The sequence below is a fragment of the Calliphora vicina genome, chromosome 4, assembly GCF_958450345.1.
Source record: "Calliphora vicina chromosome 4, idCalVici1.1, whole genome shotgun sequence".
Taxonomy (NCBI): domain Eukaryota; kingdom Metazoa; phylum Arthropoda; class Insecta; order Diptera; family Calliphoridae; genus Calliphora; species Calliphora vicina.
Window position 1 is genome coordinate 14,981,403 of NC_088783.1, and position 14,971 is coordinate 14,996,373.

Sequence of the window (14,971 nt, forward strand, 5' to 3'; positions counted from 1 at the left end):
TATATACCCTTCTCACGAAGGTGAAGGGTATATACAAATAGGTATGTTCTTTTGAAACTAATTTTAAAATTGTTGCTTTTGTGTGGAAAATATAAGTTTAGCCTTTTAAACAGAAAATTATTGTTAAGATTCGGTTAATAATAAGAAAAAGTAATAAACGAAGTGATCGAGTATGATAGAGTTCATACATACTTATCGATTTTCTCCAAACAATAATTTTGCTATGTGAGAACTCCTGCATTTTTTTGATGCAGCATAATATTATTAATAGTACTATTAATAAATTTATATGTAGAAATTTAAAAAAAAAAACACACATACACAAAATAGTATTAAATTAAATTAAAAAATATGTTTTCAAATAGGATGAAATTGCAATAGAGAAAGAAAAGCAATTCTTAAAACTTTTTTGATCAGCTTTCTCAAATTATAAATATGTAAACACAATTCATTTGAAGTTATTCTATTTGCAATCTTTTACAAAAAATTTAATACTTCCGGCCACTTCAAAACTTTACAAAATAGCTGGTAGCACGCTTTAAGCCAAGAAAACACTGGTAACTCTCTTACGCTCTTTTCTAACGCGCGCTTTTACTGTTTTTTTTTTCATTACACCAACACTAAGTAGAGTAAATTTTAAGCTTTTTTTTGCACAAAATATTTTCGATTGAAATTTATATTTAGCTTCAAAACTTCATATTACCCGTATTAAGCATTAATTATTCTACATGATAACACTAATTTCGAAAAAGTTTCAGCACTTGTTAATATTAAAATTAATAAATTAACTTGAGCTATTTACTTTGCGACCGTTTAACGTTTATAAAGAAGAAGAAACTAAGGAAATAAAACATGAGTTGCCACATAAAAAGACATTGTTAAATACAACCTTGAATTTAAACAGGCTGCCGTATATTTTAATTTGAAATTGAATTAATTTAAATTTGTTTACAGCAAAATAGCTTATAGTTATATACAGGTTAGAATATAAAGTATAAACTGAGGTAAAAGAAATTATTCTTTAATTTAAACGTGATAACTTATATATTATTATTGTTACTCACTTAATTTGTTCATACATCGTTGTTGCTTTGTGAGAAACAAAATGGAATGAAAGACTGCATAAACATATCTGGCATCCTTGCCTATGGTAAATACAACAAAACAAATTTTAATTGAAGAGGACAATAAATAAAAACGCATAAATTTTCACTTTGACTTTATAAATAAAGCAGAATTTTAATCATTTTCGTATATTTTTATTGCAAAATACTGTGTAAATTATAGGCTTAATGTGTGTGTTTTCTAAAATCCCAAAGTGCTAAAATTTTAAGGCGGAAAATGCTCGAAAATTCTTAATAAACATTTGACAGCCATCTTGGTATTTATTGTGTTTTATTGGAGGAGGTCTGTGAAAAGTATTAATTTTAAAGACCTTCTGATTAAAATAGATTGAAAATTTTCAAGGTTTTTTGCAGAAAAGGATCTATAAATTATTAACCAGTTAATAATTTTGGTGAATACAACACAACATTTTTGTAATATTTACAAATGAATAAAGGTCAATTGCCTGCAGACAAATTAATGAACCCAGAGTCAAATGCCAATGATGGCTGCAATAGAGATGACGTAGCTGTAGCAGCAAAAAAGGAAAAATTTCAAGAAATGTCCACATCGAGTGAAACAATTCCAACGCCAACAAATGTCGTAACACATCCAAGCAAACCCCATTCGCGTGGCAAAGAGGCAATTGACAAAAAGCTAGATGTTAAGACGACTGTACAAGAGGTAAAGAAAAATAATGTACGCATTTGCATAAATTTGAATGCACTTACTTTCTCTTTGTATTGTTTTTGCAGGCGGACACAGAGGAACTATTGGGTTCGGTTACCACCTACAATTGTCATGGCACGCGCACTAGCGCCCGGGTTATACAGAAAATGCGCCAAGATCAACAAACACGACCAATAACCCCACCGCCCTCTGAACGTGATGTGAGCCGCAAAGAAGAACGTTCGGCTGCACAGAAAACACCCTCCCAAGTTCGTGCCAATCGTCCCACCTGGTCAAATGTTGAACGTAATCATTTCTTTGATGCCCTCAATGAGTTTGGCAAAGATTTCGAAGCCATTGGCAATTTTATTAATACGAAACTAAAGCGTCGCAGTCCCGCCACCGATTTCTCATTCAAGTCGAAGGATCAAGTGCGCCAGCATTATTATCAGACTTATCATAAAATCTGTAAATATATACGATTTTCAGAGGGTGAGTTAAAAGCTAAACATTTTTTTTAGAAATTGTGCGTAATTTTCGTTTTTGGAAGATTAAGAAGCAAGTTTATTGCGAACAATTTTTAACAGAAACATACTTTATTAAAATTTCTGTAGAAATCTGCCAAAGATTTTCAGAAAAAATTCTGATCCTATAGATTTGGTGTATTACATAATAGAAATGCAAAATCTAATAAAATGTATAATTGGTATTATAATTGTTTTAACCTCATAAATTACTTCAGCAGACGCTGAAATAAAAAATAGGGAACTCATAAAAATGTTAAATAACTTCTAAAACATTTAATCGATCTTAAATGTTTTTATATCATTTTTGAAATCTGTATTCATTCAAATGTTTTTTTTTTTAATTTTACCCCTGAAATATGGATTATCAAAAATCGGTGGCTAATGAAATATTTACTCAGTATGAAATATTTACTCAGTATGTTTTTTACCTCCGGGGTATATCTGGTATATATAGCTGGTTTTTGGTCGAACGAAGAAATTTTCATTTCCGAAACGTGCAAAAAAATACTTTTATTAATGTATAAATTTACACCATTAGTCTTAAAATCTGAAACAATATTAATGGTGACAAATTTTAAAAAGTCACAGATTTGTATCTTTAAGCCAAATATTGAATGCTAAAATAGTAAAACTTAGAAAATAACGTGCATTAAAAGTTTATTAAATAATATTTCTTACAGAGGTACGTAAACCAGTGCAGGAACTATATGCCCTTATCAACTATGGTGAAATGCGACGAAAACTGCAATTTGTAACCGATAAACATTTTATGAAATTACGAAATCTCATTTATCATGGACACATATCTGTACGATGTAAAGGCAAAAATATACGCATTAAAACGCCATCTTGTAAAGCCTTGAGAAGACTAAATCAGTTAGATGGTGAGTAAGAAAAAATAAAATAAAAAAATGTTAATAATCATCAACATTTAACTGTCTGTGTAGACACATTGGAGGATATACGCTTGCCCTCTAAAATAGAAGTTGTTATTAGTCCAGCTAATATGGAAGCTTTTGGACGTGTTCAAACCATTGCTCAAAATCCGAGATGTCGAACCACAGTGCCGTTGCATAAGAAACTGGTAAATTTCATTAAAACATTTCAGCATAAATGGCGCAGCATGGATGTAAGAATAGCCGATGAAGCTAAACTTATTGCCAGCCAAGAATCCCTCAACACTACACCTCAACAAGCATCAGCCACAACACATTTGAACGATTTAAATGTACAAGACAGTGAAATTTGTTTCTTACCCAAACCAGGCGTAACCATACATCGACCTCTACTTAGTATTACCGAGTACTTAAGTAGCGTCAATATATGTTTAACGGCTTATGAGGAACGCATGGGTGTTACGGTCAGGGGAGAACAACTAAATGCAGAGCGATGTAGTGCATCATCGGCTCTACAATCAGCTACCTCCAATACAAACATATCAAGCGGCAACAAACGTTTGCGCACTGAAAGTGGTTCCGAGAAACGTTCACCGGAGCAATTGAAAAGAGTGAAAGGCCTAGATAATTCGTATGAAAACATTCTAGTTACAGTGGAGGAGGCTCAATTGTCCTCGAATGAAAACGATTCGTTTAACAATGCTAAAAATGAAAGCAGTGGTGATGAACTAAGCGATGAAATACAAGAGTTACTGTCTGATTCGAATGAAATTAATAATAGCAAAGAACATGTGGCTGCAACAGAACCTCAAAACCCACCGCCTCCACCACCTGCTCCAGTACCATCTATAACTACGGCCGCCACAGAAATTACAAGTGCAAATTGTATGTCACAACTAAATACTGCGGTACGTTCTAAACGTTCGCTTGCCAGCAAAACATCACGTTCAGTATTCAAACCTCTGCTCAATGACGATGTTATACAACGCATACGAAGTGGCTGGACCTCTTCAAATGCCGGCGATATAACAATCGGTGATTTGTATGTTGTTTTTGGTCATGATTCCAAATTACAATTGGACTATTATTGGATGCCCACCAATCAGCCGACAAAGAGTGAATCTCAATCATCGCTACCTAACGAACTGGCAACTAACATTTCAAAACAAATTATTTTGTGTAATTCAAAACCATCTACCAATACATGTGCTAAAGATGGTGATGAAAGGAATTTACAAAATTCTGTACAAACATCCGATTTAAGTAATAAACTTAAACAACTTTTGTTAATAGCGAATTTAAGCGAACGCATGCGTCGTCGTCCCTGTACATGTGAGCGTAATAATGCCGCCAAGGTTAAGGTAAAATTAAGATTTTTTTTGTTATTGTGTTTTATTGTTGAAGTTTTTGATTATTTTTAGTTTGAGAGGGACCTAACGGGTCGTACATTTATTGCCAATAAATCGTTTGGCAATTGTGGAGTGAATGGTTCAGCGGCCAGTGATAGTAATACCGGCAATATTTTCAGACAACCTATGATACCGGTGAGAAGGACATCTATAGATCCGGTTAAGCAATTGACAACGGTAAGTAAGAGTTGGAAGAAGTATTTAAATAATTCTGAAAATTAATTGTAAAACCAAATTGAGGTTCTATTGAAAATTGTTTTCACCAAAACTTGGAATTTAAAAAAAAATATGTTGGAATTAAAATTTTATAAGATAATAAAATATTCAAAAATTCTTAATTTCGAATATTCCAAAATAGTGGAAAAAAGTTTTTAAGAATTTTTATTACCCAAGTTGGAATACAATGTTTTTAGTGGGAACATGTCTAAAAAAAAATTAAATTAAATTTGACAAATTTTTTGGTTTTTAATAAATGTTTATTAATGATTTTATTCCATGTTCGAAAAAGTCTGAAATTAATATCGAATTTTCGAACTTACTAAAAAATCTAATGTTAAATTTAACAAAAATAAAAGCTCTATTCAATAACTAAAAGTTGTTACTAGTTAGTAACAATTAACTCAAAAAACTTGCAAGTAGAGAAAAAATCAAGAGCGTATAAATTTTAGAGAGTGTTCTCTCGTTACAAACTATTAAAGCTTATGTATATTTCATATGTTTTGTGTTATTGTTTATTTATTCACAATTTTATTTTTGTGGTGAAAAAATTTCAAAAGAAGGAATTTTCAATAAAATTGAATACATTTTACATTTTAAGAGGAATAAAATAAGAAAATTGTGTGTATAAAACAATTGTTACTGGTAATGTGTTCATTTTTGAGAATTTATGAGAGTAATTTTGTAAATTTTGATTTTATTCTCTCGTTGCAAGTATTTACTGGGATCTAAAATCTTAAAATTTATTTCACAAAAATGTTCTTAAAATGTTTACTTAATTTTGAATTCTCGAAATTAATAATAAATTCTTTTCAACAAAGTTTATATCTAAACTTCGTAGACTTCGAATATATCTAAAAATATTAAAATTTATTTTGATGCATTTGTATTGGAGTATTCGAATATAAACAAATTAAAAGTTAAATAAAATGTGACAAATTAATTTTAATAAATTTTAGCCATATTCGAACTTAATTTCGAATTTTCGAACTTAGTAAATAAATGTTGTAAATACCAAATTGCAGCATAAAAAACCATAAATTAGAAAAAAAATTCTTTAATTTATTTTCAAAAAATATTTTGTTTGAAATTTCGAAATTTAAAACAAATTTTATATATCAAAAGAAGATATAATTTTCCTAACTTAATTTCGAATTTTCGAACTTTCAATTCTGAAGATTTGGCAAAGCCGAACAAAGCTCTTATGTTTTTATACCCTTCACCTTCGTGAGAAGGGTATATATAAGTTTGTCATTCCGTTTGTAATTTCTACATTTTTCATTTCCGACCCTATAAAGTATATACATTCTGGATCCTTATAGATAGCGGAGTCGATTAAGCCATGTCCGTCTGTTAGTTGAAATCAATTTTCTGAAGACCCCAGATATCTTCGGGATCCAAATCATCAATAATTCTGTCAGACATACTTTCGAGAAGTTTGCTATTTAAAATCCGTCAATAAATAACGGAGATATGAGCAAAAAACCGGGACAACCTCGATTTTTGGCCTATTTTTGATCTATATATGGGTTACTAAGTCATTAATATAGACAATATGGATATCTAATGATAGATATTTCAAAGTCCATTGCAACGATGTAGATAAGGCTATAGTAAGTTGGACCTACAATGGGTCAAAATCGGCAAAAATATTTTTTGACCCGAATTTTTTTTTCAACAAATTTTTTTTTCCAAAAAAAAAATTTTAAAAAAACTTTTTAAAAACAATTTCGAAAAAAATTTTGAAAAACAATTAAAAACAAATTTTTTGTTTACCTAAAAATATTTATTTTAAAGTATAATTTGGTGAAGGGTATATAAGATTCGGCACAGCCGAATATAGCTCTCTTACTTGTTTTTACTGAACTTGGAAAAAAAATCAAATTTCTGAACAAAAAAATAAAAAAGTATAAATTACGTAGACATCCTTTGATTCTAAAATTTTTGTTTTTTTATTTTATTTGCAGCTTACACGTCAGAAAATGTCACGACAGGTTCTCGTACAAAGACTTTTGCTACCAAGTAATGGTAGTGCAAACACTACGGGTCAACTGAACAGCAATTCAACACAAACGTTAACAACATCCAATAACTCTGCTACAATGTCACCCACAACAACAACAACTGCAATAACAGCAGCACAAAGTAAAGAAGTGCCTTGGAATCAAGCTGATAAATATAAACCACAAACAACAACAGCCACAACAATCACCACTACAACCACATCTAATCAAAATACCCAAAAACATGATGCCTGCAATACATTTTTAAATTCATTAACACTTAACGATTTTGAAGAAATGCCACAAACCTCAACTTCACATTATCAGCAACAATATAGAGACTTACAGGAACCAGGTGTAGATAATACCGATGGTTCATCATCCGGTATACCTTCGGTGGACAGTGCGTTTGACGAAAGTTCAAGTAAGTAATTATCCATATTGATAATCAATTTTAAAATTTATAAAAAGTTTATTAAACAAAATTTCCATACAAAATTTGTTTTAGTTAAACATGTTTTAAATCTTGATTTTACTTTTTTGTATTATAGACACCAGTTTCTTAAATAGTTTGACACCTATGCATCTGTTAAGAGAAACTTCTTCCAATTCTAAGTGGCTGGAGGATAATATTAATGATTTTTCTTTGACCAGCTTATTGGGCCATCTAGATGAAATCAATTCTAGTCGCGATATGCTGGTATGTTTGAGATTTTCTTTAAAATTTCTATATATTTCTAATATGTTTTTTCGTTCTTTAGGATCCTTCTTCGAATCTTTCGGTTATAAGCGAAAGTAGTGTGGATTATATGCACAAATTTCAGGAGATAAAAGCCTTATTTCAAAGTCAAGATAAAGATTAACAAGTGTTTTTAAATTCCCCCAGTAAATAGAGTATTCTTTATTTTTGGTATTGTTATAACTAAACTCATAGAGAAATACACATAGACCGGATACCATAGAAAATACACATAGAGTTGAAAATCGAACAAAATTAACAAAGCACATGTACTAATAAAGTATGTTACTAATACATTAGTAAACTACTAAATTAGTAAACTATGAAACTAAAAACATTTTGACATCTTAGTTACCCCTCTACATATGTATTTCTCGAAGACTGAAATTTTCAATATAAATATTTTGAAAATTTTAAGACATTTGCTCCACATTTATTTGAAGTGTAAATTTACTATACCGATTTTACTAAATTCTTATTTACAGTTTTCTGCTTGAAATGAATTTATTGACCATTTTTTATCCGTTTATTTTAAATATTTTGTTCAACAAAAGATCATATATCAAAAACTGTGAATGCCTCCAATGTTTTATTATATACTACTATTTTTTTTGTAATTCCTATCATTGTTGTTGTTTGTTTTTAACATATTTTCCAATTCGTTTTTAGCTTCCTTAATTTGTTTTACCAAAATTTAAGTATTATAATGATTATTAATTAATTTTAGTATTAAAATAATTTTTATTTGGACGTATTTTCCTTTTATAGCCCCTTATTTGTATTTTGTAAAGCAAAATTCAAGTTTAAGCTAAAAAAATAAACAACTCTAATTTAAGCTTAATCAATTTTATTTTTGTAAATCAAACAAAAATAATATACATACATATAAAATAGACTGTAGAAACTATTGTGGAACAAGAAAAAATACACCTTTAAAAAGATTAACAACATTTATAAATGAAATTTGTTTTTTAATTTAACTAAAAAGTTTTTAACGAAACATTCGAATGTCAAATAAAAATTATAAAAATAACGACTCTTTCGACTTTTTGAAAACAGCTGAAATTTTTGGATTATTGCATGAGTAAGTACATATTTTTAACATAAAAAAATATTCATAAAAATAAACTGTTCTGATTTTCCATATTAGTATTGAGACATAACAAATTCAAATATCATATCTGCCATCATTTCTTTACGTCAATGGTTTTTTAATGCATATTATAGGCAGTGATGCTGCAGATTTATGAAACTACCGCATCATTTAGTTTACTCTTGCAGGTTATTAAATCAGTGATTCACAACTTTTCTGTATTTACGAACGCCTCCATTATGTACCTTAGATTCAATATATTTTCCTAAAAATACTTTTCTTTTGAACACAGGAAAAACAATATTTCCTTGAACAAAGGATATCACAAATGACCTTAATCATACTAAATTTGCTCTTGCTGATAACGTTTTTTTTTTTTGGATACAATACTTTCAAGGATTAATATAAGACTATGTTTATACAAATTTAACAGTTAGCCTGCAGGAAATGTCAATAGTGAAACTGTACTGACTTTCTATTGACACAGTAACCAGTACTAGTGACTTATTATACTCCAGACAAAACTATTTACTATAGACATTTAACATGTTCTTTTAATTGGAAGTCTACAACTAGACGATAGTACTATTGACTGGGTGCTTCTTTTGGGACCATATGTATACATTGAAACCAGAGACGCACTAGTACATTTTAGTAATGCTGGGAACTTTGGTAATTAAAAACCAAAAAGCTACAAATTCATAACAGTATTTTTTAAAATATTTAAAGTAAAATAGGTATTAATTAATTTCAATATTTTAAAAACTATTCTTATAAATAGAGGAACATTTCAATAAAGTTTTATTTTTTCATTTTATATATCAATTATTAAAATTTAAAAAAAAACATTATTTTCTTTTTATTCTCATCAAAGACAAATATAAAAATTTACGCGCTTCGTTGACAACCACCTTGATCATATTCTGAATTGTATATACATACATATATACAATTCTTTTAAAGCGATCAGTAGTTTAAAAATTGTAACAATTCTTTATTTAAATTTGCCCAATAATCACTATCTTTTAAAAACACACTTTATAATGTCCAAGAATACACTGGTAATACTGACTGCAACTTGATGTTACTATTTATATTCTAGAAGTTTCATGAACTATCTAACGGACAAAACTAGAATGTTCCATATCTAGAGCTTCCAGTAGCCTTAATGTTAGTGTTAGCACCTTTAACAGTTAATGTTGGGAGAACTTTGCTGATAAGTAGAAGTATCCACTTATGACAATACGTACAAAAGATGGTGAACGTTGAAACCTGACGCTAAAATCTTTAAATTCAAATTGATAGTGCAATTTCGTAACCCTATTTGTATAAAAAATAAAAATATTTTTTTTTTTAAATAAAAGCAGTTAAAGGTTTTTTATATATTTTATGATTTTTTAGAATTAGGATACTATCAAAAACATGGTAAAGAACTATTTAATAATTAAATACTCATATAAGAAAATCTTGCAGTTGATGATACGTTATTTTCAATTTTGCAACGGCTTTTATTTAAGTAAGATCTTTGGAAGATGTAATTTGACTAAATACGATTTTTTATATAAAAACCAAATTATTTTTATTGACTTTCTATCTAGTCAATAAAAATAATTTGTTTATAAGTTAGTTCTAATTCATGATTCAATAAAATAACTTGAAAACAGCCAAGGAGATACGAAAATAGCAAAAAAGTACCAAATTGAAACTGATTGTTTGAAATACTACATTTGCAATACAGCAGTGTCACTAAAAAAAAATACACAAGACGTTTGCTTTGTTCAATACGCCTTGGCTTTGTTAATAACATTTAATGGGGGGAACTACCCACATTTTACTACTATAAATGATCGAGAATATTTCTTTGAGCTTTCAGTATAATTTTACAAATTATTAGAAACATACATATAAATTCTCGGATTATTTGTTTATTAAAAGGTGAATAATAAATATTAAAGGATTTATTATAAAACAAGTGAAATTTTTGCATTAGAAATTCGTACATACATACATACATAGCATATTATTCTTTATGGTGTAATAAATATCATTTTAATAAAACAATTTCGCAATAGAAACAATAATTGGTTATACATATGTATGTACATACAAACATTATATCGCACTTGATCAACAAGGGGGTATTAACTCAAAAATTTTAAAATTTTCAGTAGAGGATAAAAACTGTTTGTGGTTACATTTTAAGAGAATTTGATAATCTGAATACATCATTGTATGTAAATACCATTAAAAAAATAATTACTTTGTTTTTCTTTTAAATTTTTCCAATTATTGCAAAAAAAAATCTATTTTTTGAGTTAATACCTACCATTTTTCTGACAAAATGTAAACAATTATATTATAAAAAGAGTCACATTTCGAATTAAAATCATAAAATAAAACCAATTTTATCAACAAAACAGTATCAACTCAAAATATAAATAAAAAACTTTGATTATTTTTAACTTGAATAAACGCTCAACTCAAAATAATACCTTTTTGATGAAAATTTACGATGCATTTCTATTTCAACTTTTGTATTAACTTGAAATAATACCTTTTTGTTGTATAAAAATAGTCACTATATTATCATGAGAATGGTCTCAAGTGTTGTTTTCGAGATGAAAGAGTAATCGGAATACGTTGAAATTTTTACAGTAGATAGATATTGATGTTGTTAGTTGATTTCTTGAAAAAAGTGAAATTTACAAAATTTTGAGTTAATACCCTCTTGTTGATCAAGTGCGATATATAAATGTTTACTTTTTGTGTTTGGATTGATAATTTTTAAAAACGTAATTTATTTTTTTTTTTGTTCCAACAGCAAGCACAATGGATAACAAAGTTGTAATAAAGGAAAATGCCACTAATATCGCCAATAAATTGCTCAATGAATATCCAAACCTGAAAATATTTTTGGAACTTTTAGTAAAAAACATTGTTGTTGAAACCAAAGTAGTTGGCAGAAAATTTCAATATCCCAGTGGTATAATAAAAAATAATCTTTCTAGAAATTATGGCTTATTTATGGATTATTTTATACGTAAACTGCTGTCCAATCAATTTCAAACTAAACTAACAGATGAAGTCACCGAGCTGGTTCTAAAAGATTCGGATACTTATTTTAAAGACAATGAAAAAGATCGCACCTTGCAAAACGATATCCAACAGCATTATTTAATTTACAAAGATTCTCAAAAACGAGCAATGGATATTTTAAAAAGCATTAAAATAGTTTCTTTATCGGTTTCATTGTCATTTCACGATCCACTGCCAGAAGCTGAAATCGAGACCGACAACATTGCTCTACTCGAGGTTATAAAATACTTTCAAAAACTTCGTTACTCAGGAGTCGAAATGAAAGCAGCAACTGATTGTGAATATTTTGAGGGCAATGCTGATCTGATCTTTGATCAAAAAGTGCTGTATGAAATAAAAACTTCTAAATTTAAGTCACTTGCGCGTAATGATAAACTGATCCATGTGAGACATTTCTACAAACTGATTTTGTATGGATTTGGTTATTATAAGAAAACGGGTAAAATAATAAAATGTTTTAAGATTTACAATCCTTTATTGGGTTATGAGTATACACTACAGCTCGACGATATTGATATGGAACTTTTTGAGAAAGCACTCAAAAAAGATGTAGGAAAAAATATAAAAACTAAATGAAAAGATTTTTTATTATTTTACAAGACCAACATTCATATTATTTAATTTTAACATCTATTACTTATTGAAATAAATTTTTTAAAATACAAAAACTTGTTTTATTTTTGGATTTTTCTGCTTACAATTGCAAAAAAAAGTAGTAGTAGAAACACTCCGGCTATGCCTCACGATGAAACACTTTACACACAAACACCATGTATTTCTTATGGTTTGATAGGGTTTGCTGAAGACCCACAATGGGGGAAAACCCCAATATAAAATAATGGTATTACTCATCTGAGCAGTTTGATAGGCATCAATCAATCCAATTTTCATTAAAAAAATGTCTACTACTAAATACCTTCTGTTCTTAATAATCAGCCCAAACATGTATACAACAAGTAAGAAAGTATGGTCGGTCAAGCCCGACCATATAATACCCTACACTAAGTAAAAGAGCAAAAAAAAATTTTCTTTTAAAATTTCAATAATTTATATTTTTGAGTGATTTTCGGAAGTGGGCCTTATATGGGGGCTATGACCAATTATGGGCCGATCACCATAAAATTAGGTCGTGTGATTTATGTCTATATTAACCTTCGCTTTACCAAAGGTTTTTTATGTACATGGTTTACCAATACCCACCCGGGTGACACTACACTTATACATATATGCGACGAACGAAATTTTAAAAAATTGAAAAAACCTTATAAAAAGTTTAAAATGGTTCTATTAAATTCTATAGAACTCTAGAAAATCGAAACAAAATTAAAAAAAATATTAAACCAATAAAATCGATGTGGTCACCCGGGTGGGTATTGGTAAAGCGAAGGTTAAAGTTAACTATGTTGAATTTTGTGTGTTTACCAACATTTTTAAGCGATTTATGCACGTTAAAGCGATTTTCGGAAGCGGGTCTATATGGGAGCTATGACTAATTATGGACCGATCGTAACAAAATTTGGTGACATGAATTTTGTGTATATAAAATTTATTTGGAGCGTAATTTGTGGAGATATATATATAAATTAAACATTTATGACCGATAAAGTCCAATTTCGGGAGGACATTTGTATGGGGGCTAGGTGAAATAATGGACCGATTTCAGCCAGTTTCTTGGCTTGGCCCTTGAGCCGAAAAAAGTGATTCTAAGTCGATCGGTATACTTTAAGGTGGGTGTTAGACTAATATTTTTGGGCGTTACAAACATCTGCACAAACGCATAATACCCTCCCCACTATGGTGGTGTAGGGTATAAAAATCAGTTTTTTCCCATTTTTAGCACTGCTGAATTTGAATAGGAAAAGGGAAAAAACTCTTGCGACTTTTTATTCATGTTTGGTCTGAATATCGCTAATAAAACGAAATAAAGCGCTACATATGTATGTATGTATATAAATCACACTGTGCTACTTTTCACACACAGGCTAAGGGACATCGTGATTCTGAGTCGATTAAACATGTCCGTCCGTTTAGTTGGCTGGCTGGCTATCCATCTAAACCTTGTGCGCAAAGTACAGGTCTCAATTTTGTGGATACATACATATTTTAAATTTAAGTCAGACCGAAATTATCATTAACTGATTTTGACCAATGTAGGTTCGAATTACTATGCCGTTATATACATATGTACATCATTGGAAAGGTCTTTGAAATATCTAATAATGCTAAAAGCTCAAAAAAAGAGTCTACCCAATTTCTTTAAACATTTTTCTTCAACAATAAAAACTAAAAACTTTATTTTTTTTTTATTTAGAATTTTTATTAAATGATTTTTCTCTTTTTTTATTTATGATGAACAGAGAGACATGTTTGCTTTTTATTGTAATATGTAGGTTTTTTTCATTTATTTTTTTATGGAACAAATTGTTATTACTTATTCAATATATATTTGTGTTTCTTCTTTATGAATTTAAATTTAAGCTAAAAATCGAATTTAAAGGAGAGGGATTGGTATTGGGAGAATGGTAAAGGATTTGGTTTGGTATATTTTGGGAACTGGTAAATATTTATTATTTAGTTTTCTTTTGATAACCTTAAAACTGAAAACTTATTTTTTTTAAAAAAGGTATGTATTGTAGTATATAAATAAGTTATTGATATTTTAAACATTTATTTGTTTTTAATAAAATTTAAAAAAGTTTGGATATATATTTTTTTTTTAATAAATAACAAAGATCTTTTATTAGATTTTGAATTTACAAGTTTATTTTTTTTAACAAAATAGTGTTGAAATCATACATTATTTTTTGATAAAAATTAGAAAATTTAAGGTACTGGAAAATGGAAAATTAGTTTTAATTTAAAATGAAAGTCAGAGTAATTTTAGATTTATAAGACTATTAAGGCCTGATTTAGAAACAAATTTAAAAATTTTTGTTTGCTAAACCATAGATTAATATACAAAGATAGGAAACTCTCCTGTCAAAGGCCTAAGTCAGTTGTCAAAAAAATAAGTGTTGAGAATGTATTAGTAAAAAAAAAACTATGTGAAAACAAAAACAACACTCGTGTGTTTGTTTTGAGAAATTATTTTTTTGTTTGTTGAGTTTTTTTCTAGTTTCCGCTCTATGTGTATTTCTCTGTGTGCAAGATTTTTCATGGAGACATTTTAAAATTGTTTTCCTTTCGTGTTTTTTTTTAATCAGACCCTTACACTGGATT

The 14,971-nt window shown here is 28.9% G+C and overlaps 1 protein-coding gene and 1 long non-coding RNA gene across 6 annotated transcripts; both read left to right on the forward strand.

The window, feature by feature from the left end:
* The first annotated feature begins 1,176 nt into the window (after positions 1-1,176).
* crm (cramped chromatin regulator) lies at positions 1,177-8,039 on the forward strand. Of its 5 annotated transcripts, none has more exons than XM_065508710.1 (9): positions 1,177-1,418; positions 1,479-1,803; positions 1,860-2,265; positions 2,981-3,184; positions 3,248-4,557; positions 4,618-4,782; positions 6,789-7,248; positions 7,376-7,524; positions 7,586-8,039. In XM_065508710.1, exons 2-9 carry the CDS (start codon positions 1,552-1,554, stop codon positions 7,685-7,687), a joined length of 3,048 nt encoding a protein of 1,015 aa, XP_065364782.1. In that variant the 5' UTR covers positions 1,177-1,418; positions 1,479-1,551; the 3' UTR covers positions 7,688-8,039. The 5 variants fall into 5 exon arrangements, with proteins under 5 accessions (XP_065364782.1, XP_065364781.1, XP_065364783.1 ...); XM_065508709.1 differs by having other exon boundaries at positions 1,177-1,407; positions 1,468-1,803; XM_065508711.1 differs by having other exon boundaries at positions 1,177-1,407.
* Positions 8,040-10,479: 2,440 nt separating this feature from the next.
* LOC135957081 (uncharacterized) lies at positions 10,480-12,420 on the forward strand. The gene is made up of 2 exons (XR_010576398.1): positions 10,480-10,591; positions 11,478-12,420. It is a non-coding gene; the product is annotated as an uncharacterized LOC135957081 (long non-coding RNA).
* Positions 12,421-14,971: the final 2,551 nt, after the last annotated feature.

Coding starts and splice junctions, on each gene's coding strand:
- crm (XM_065508710.1), top strand. CDS start 1,552: ATGAATAAAGGTCAATTGCCTGCAGACAAATTAATGAACCCAGAGTCA. Junction 1,804..1,859: donor AAGAGGTAAAGAAAAATAAT/GTACGCATTTGC, acceptor TTGTTTTTGCAG/GCGGACACAGAGGAACTATT. Junction 7,525..7,585: donor ATTCTAGTCGCGATATGCTG/GTATGTTTGAGA, acceptor TTCGTTCTTTAG/GATCCTTCTTCGAATCTTTC.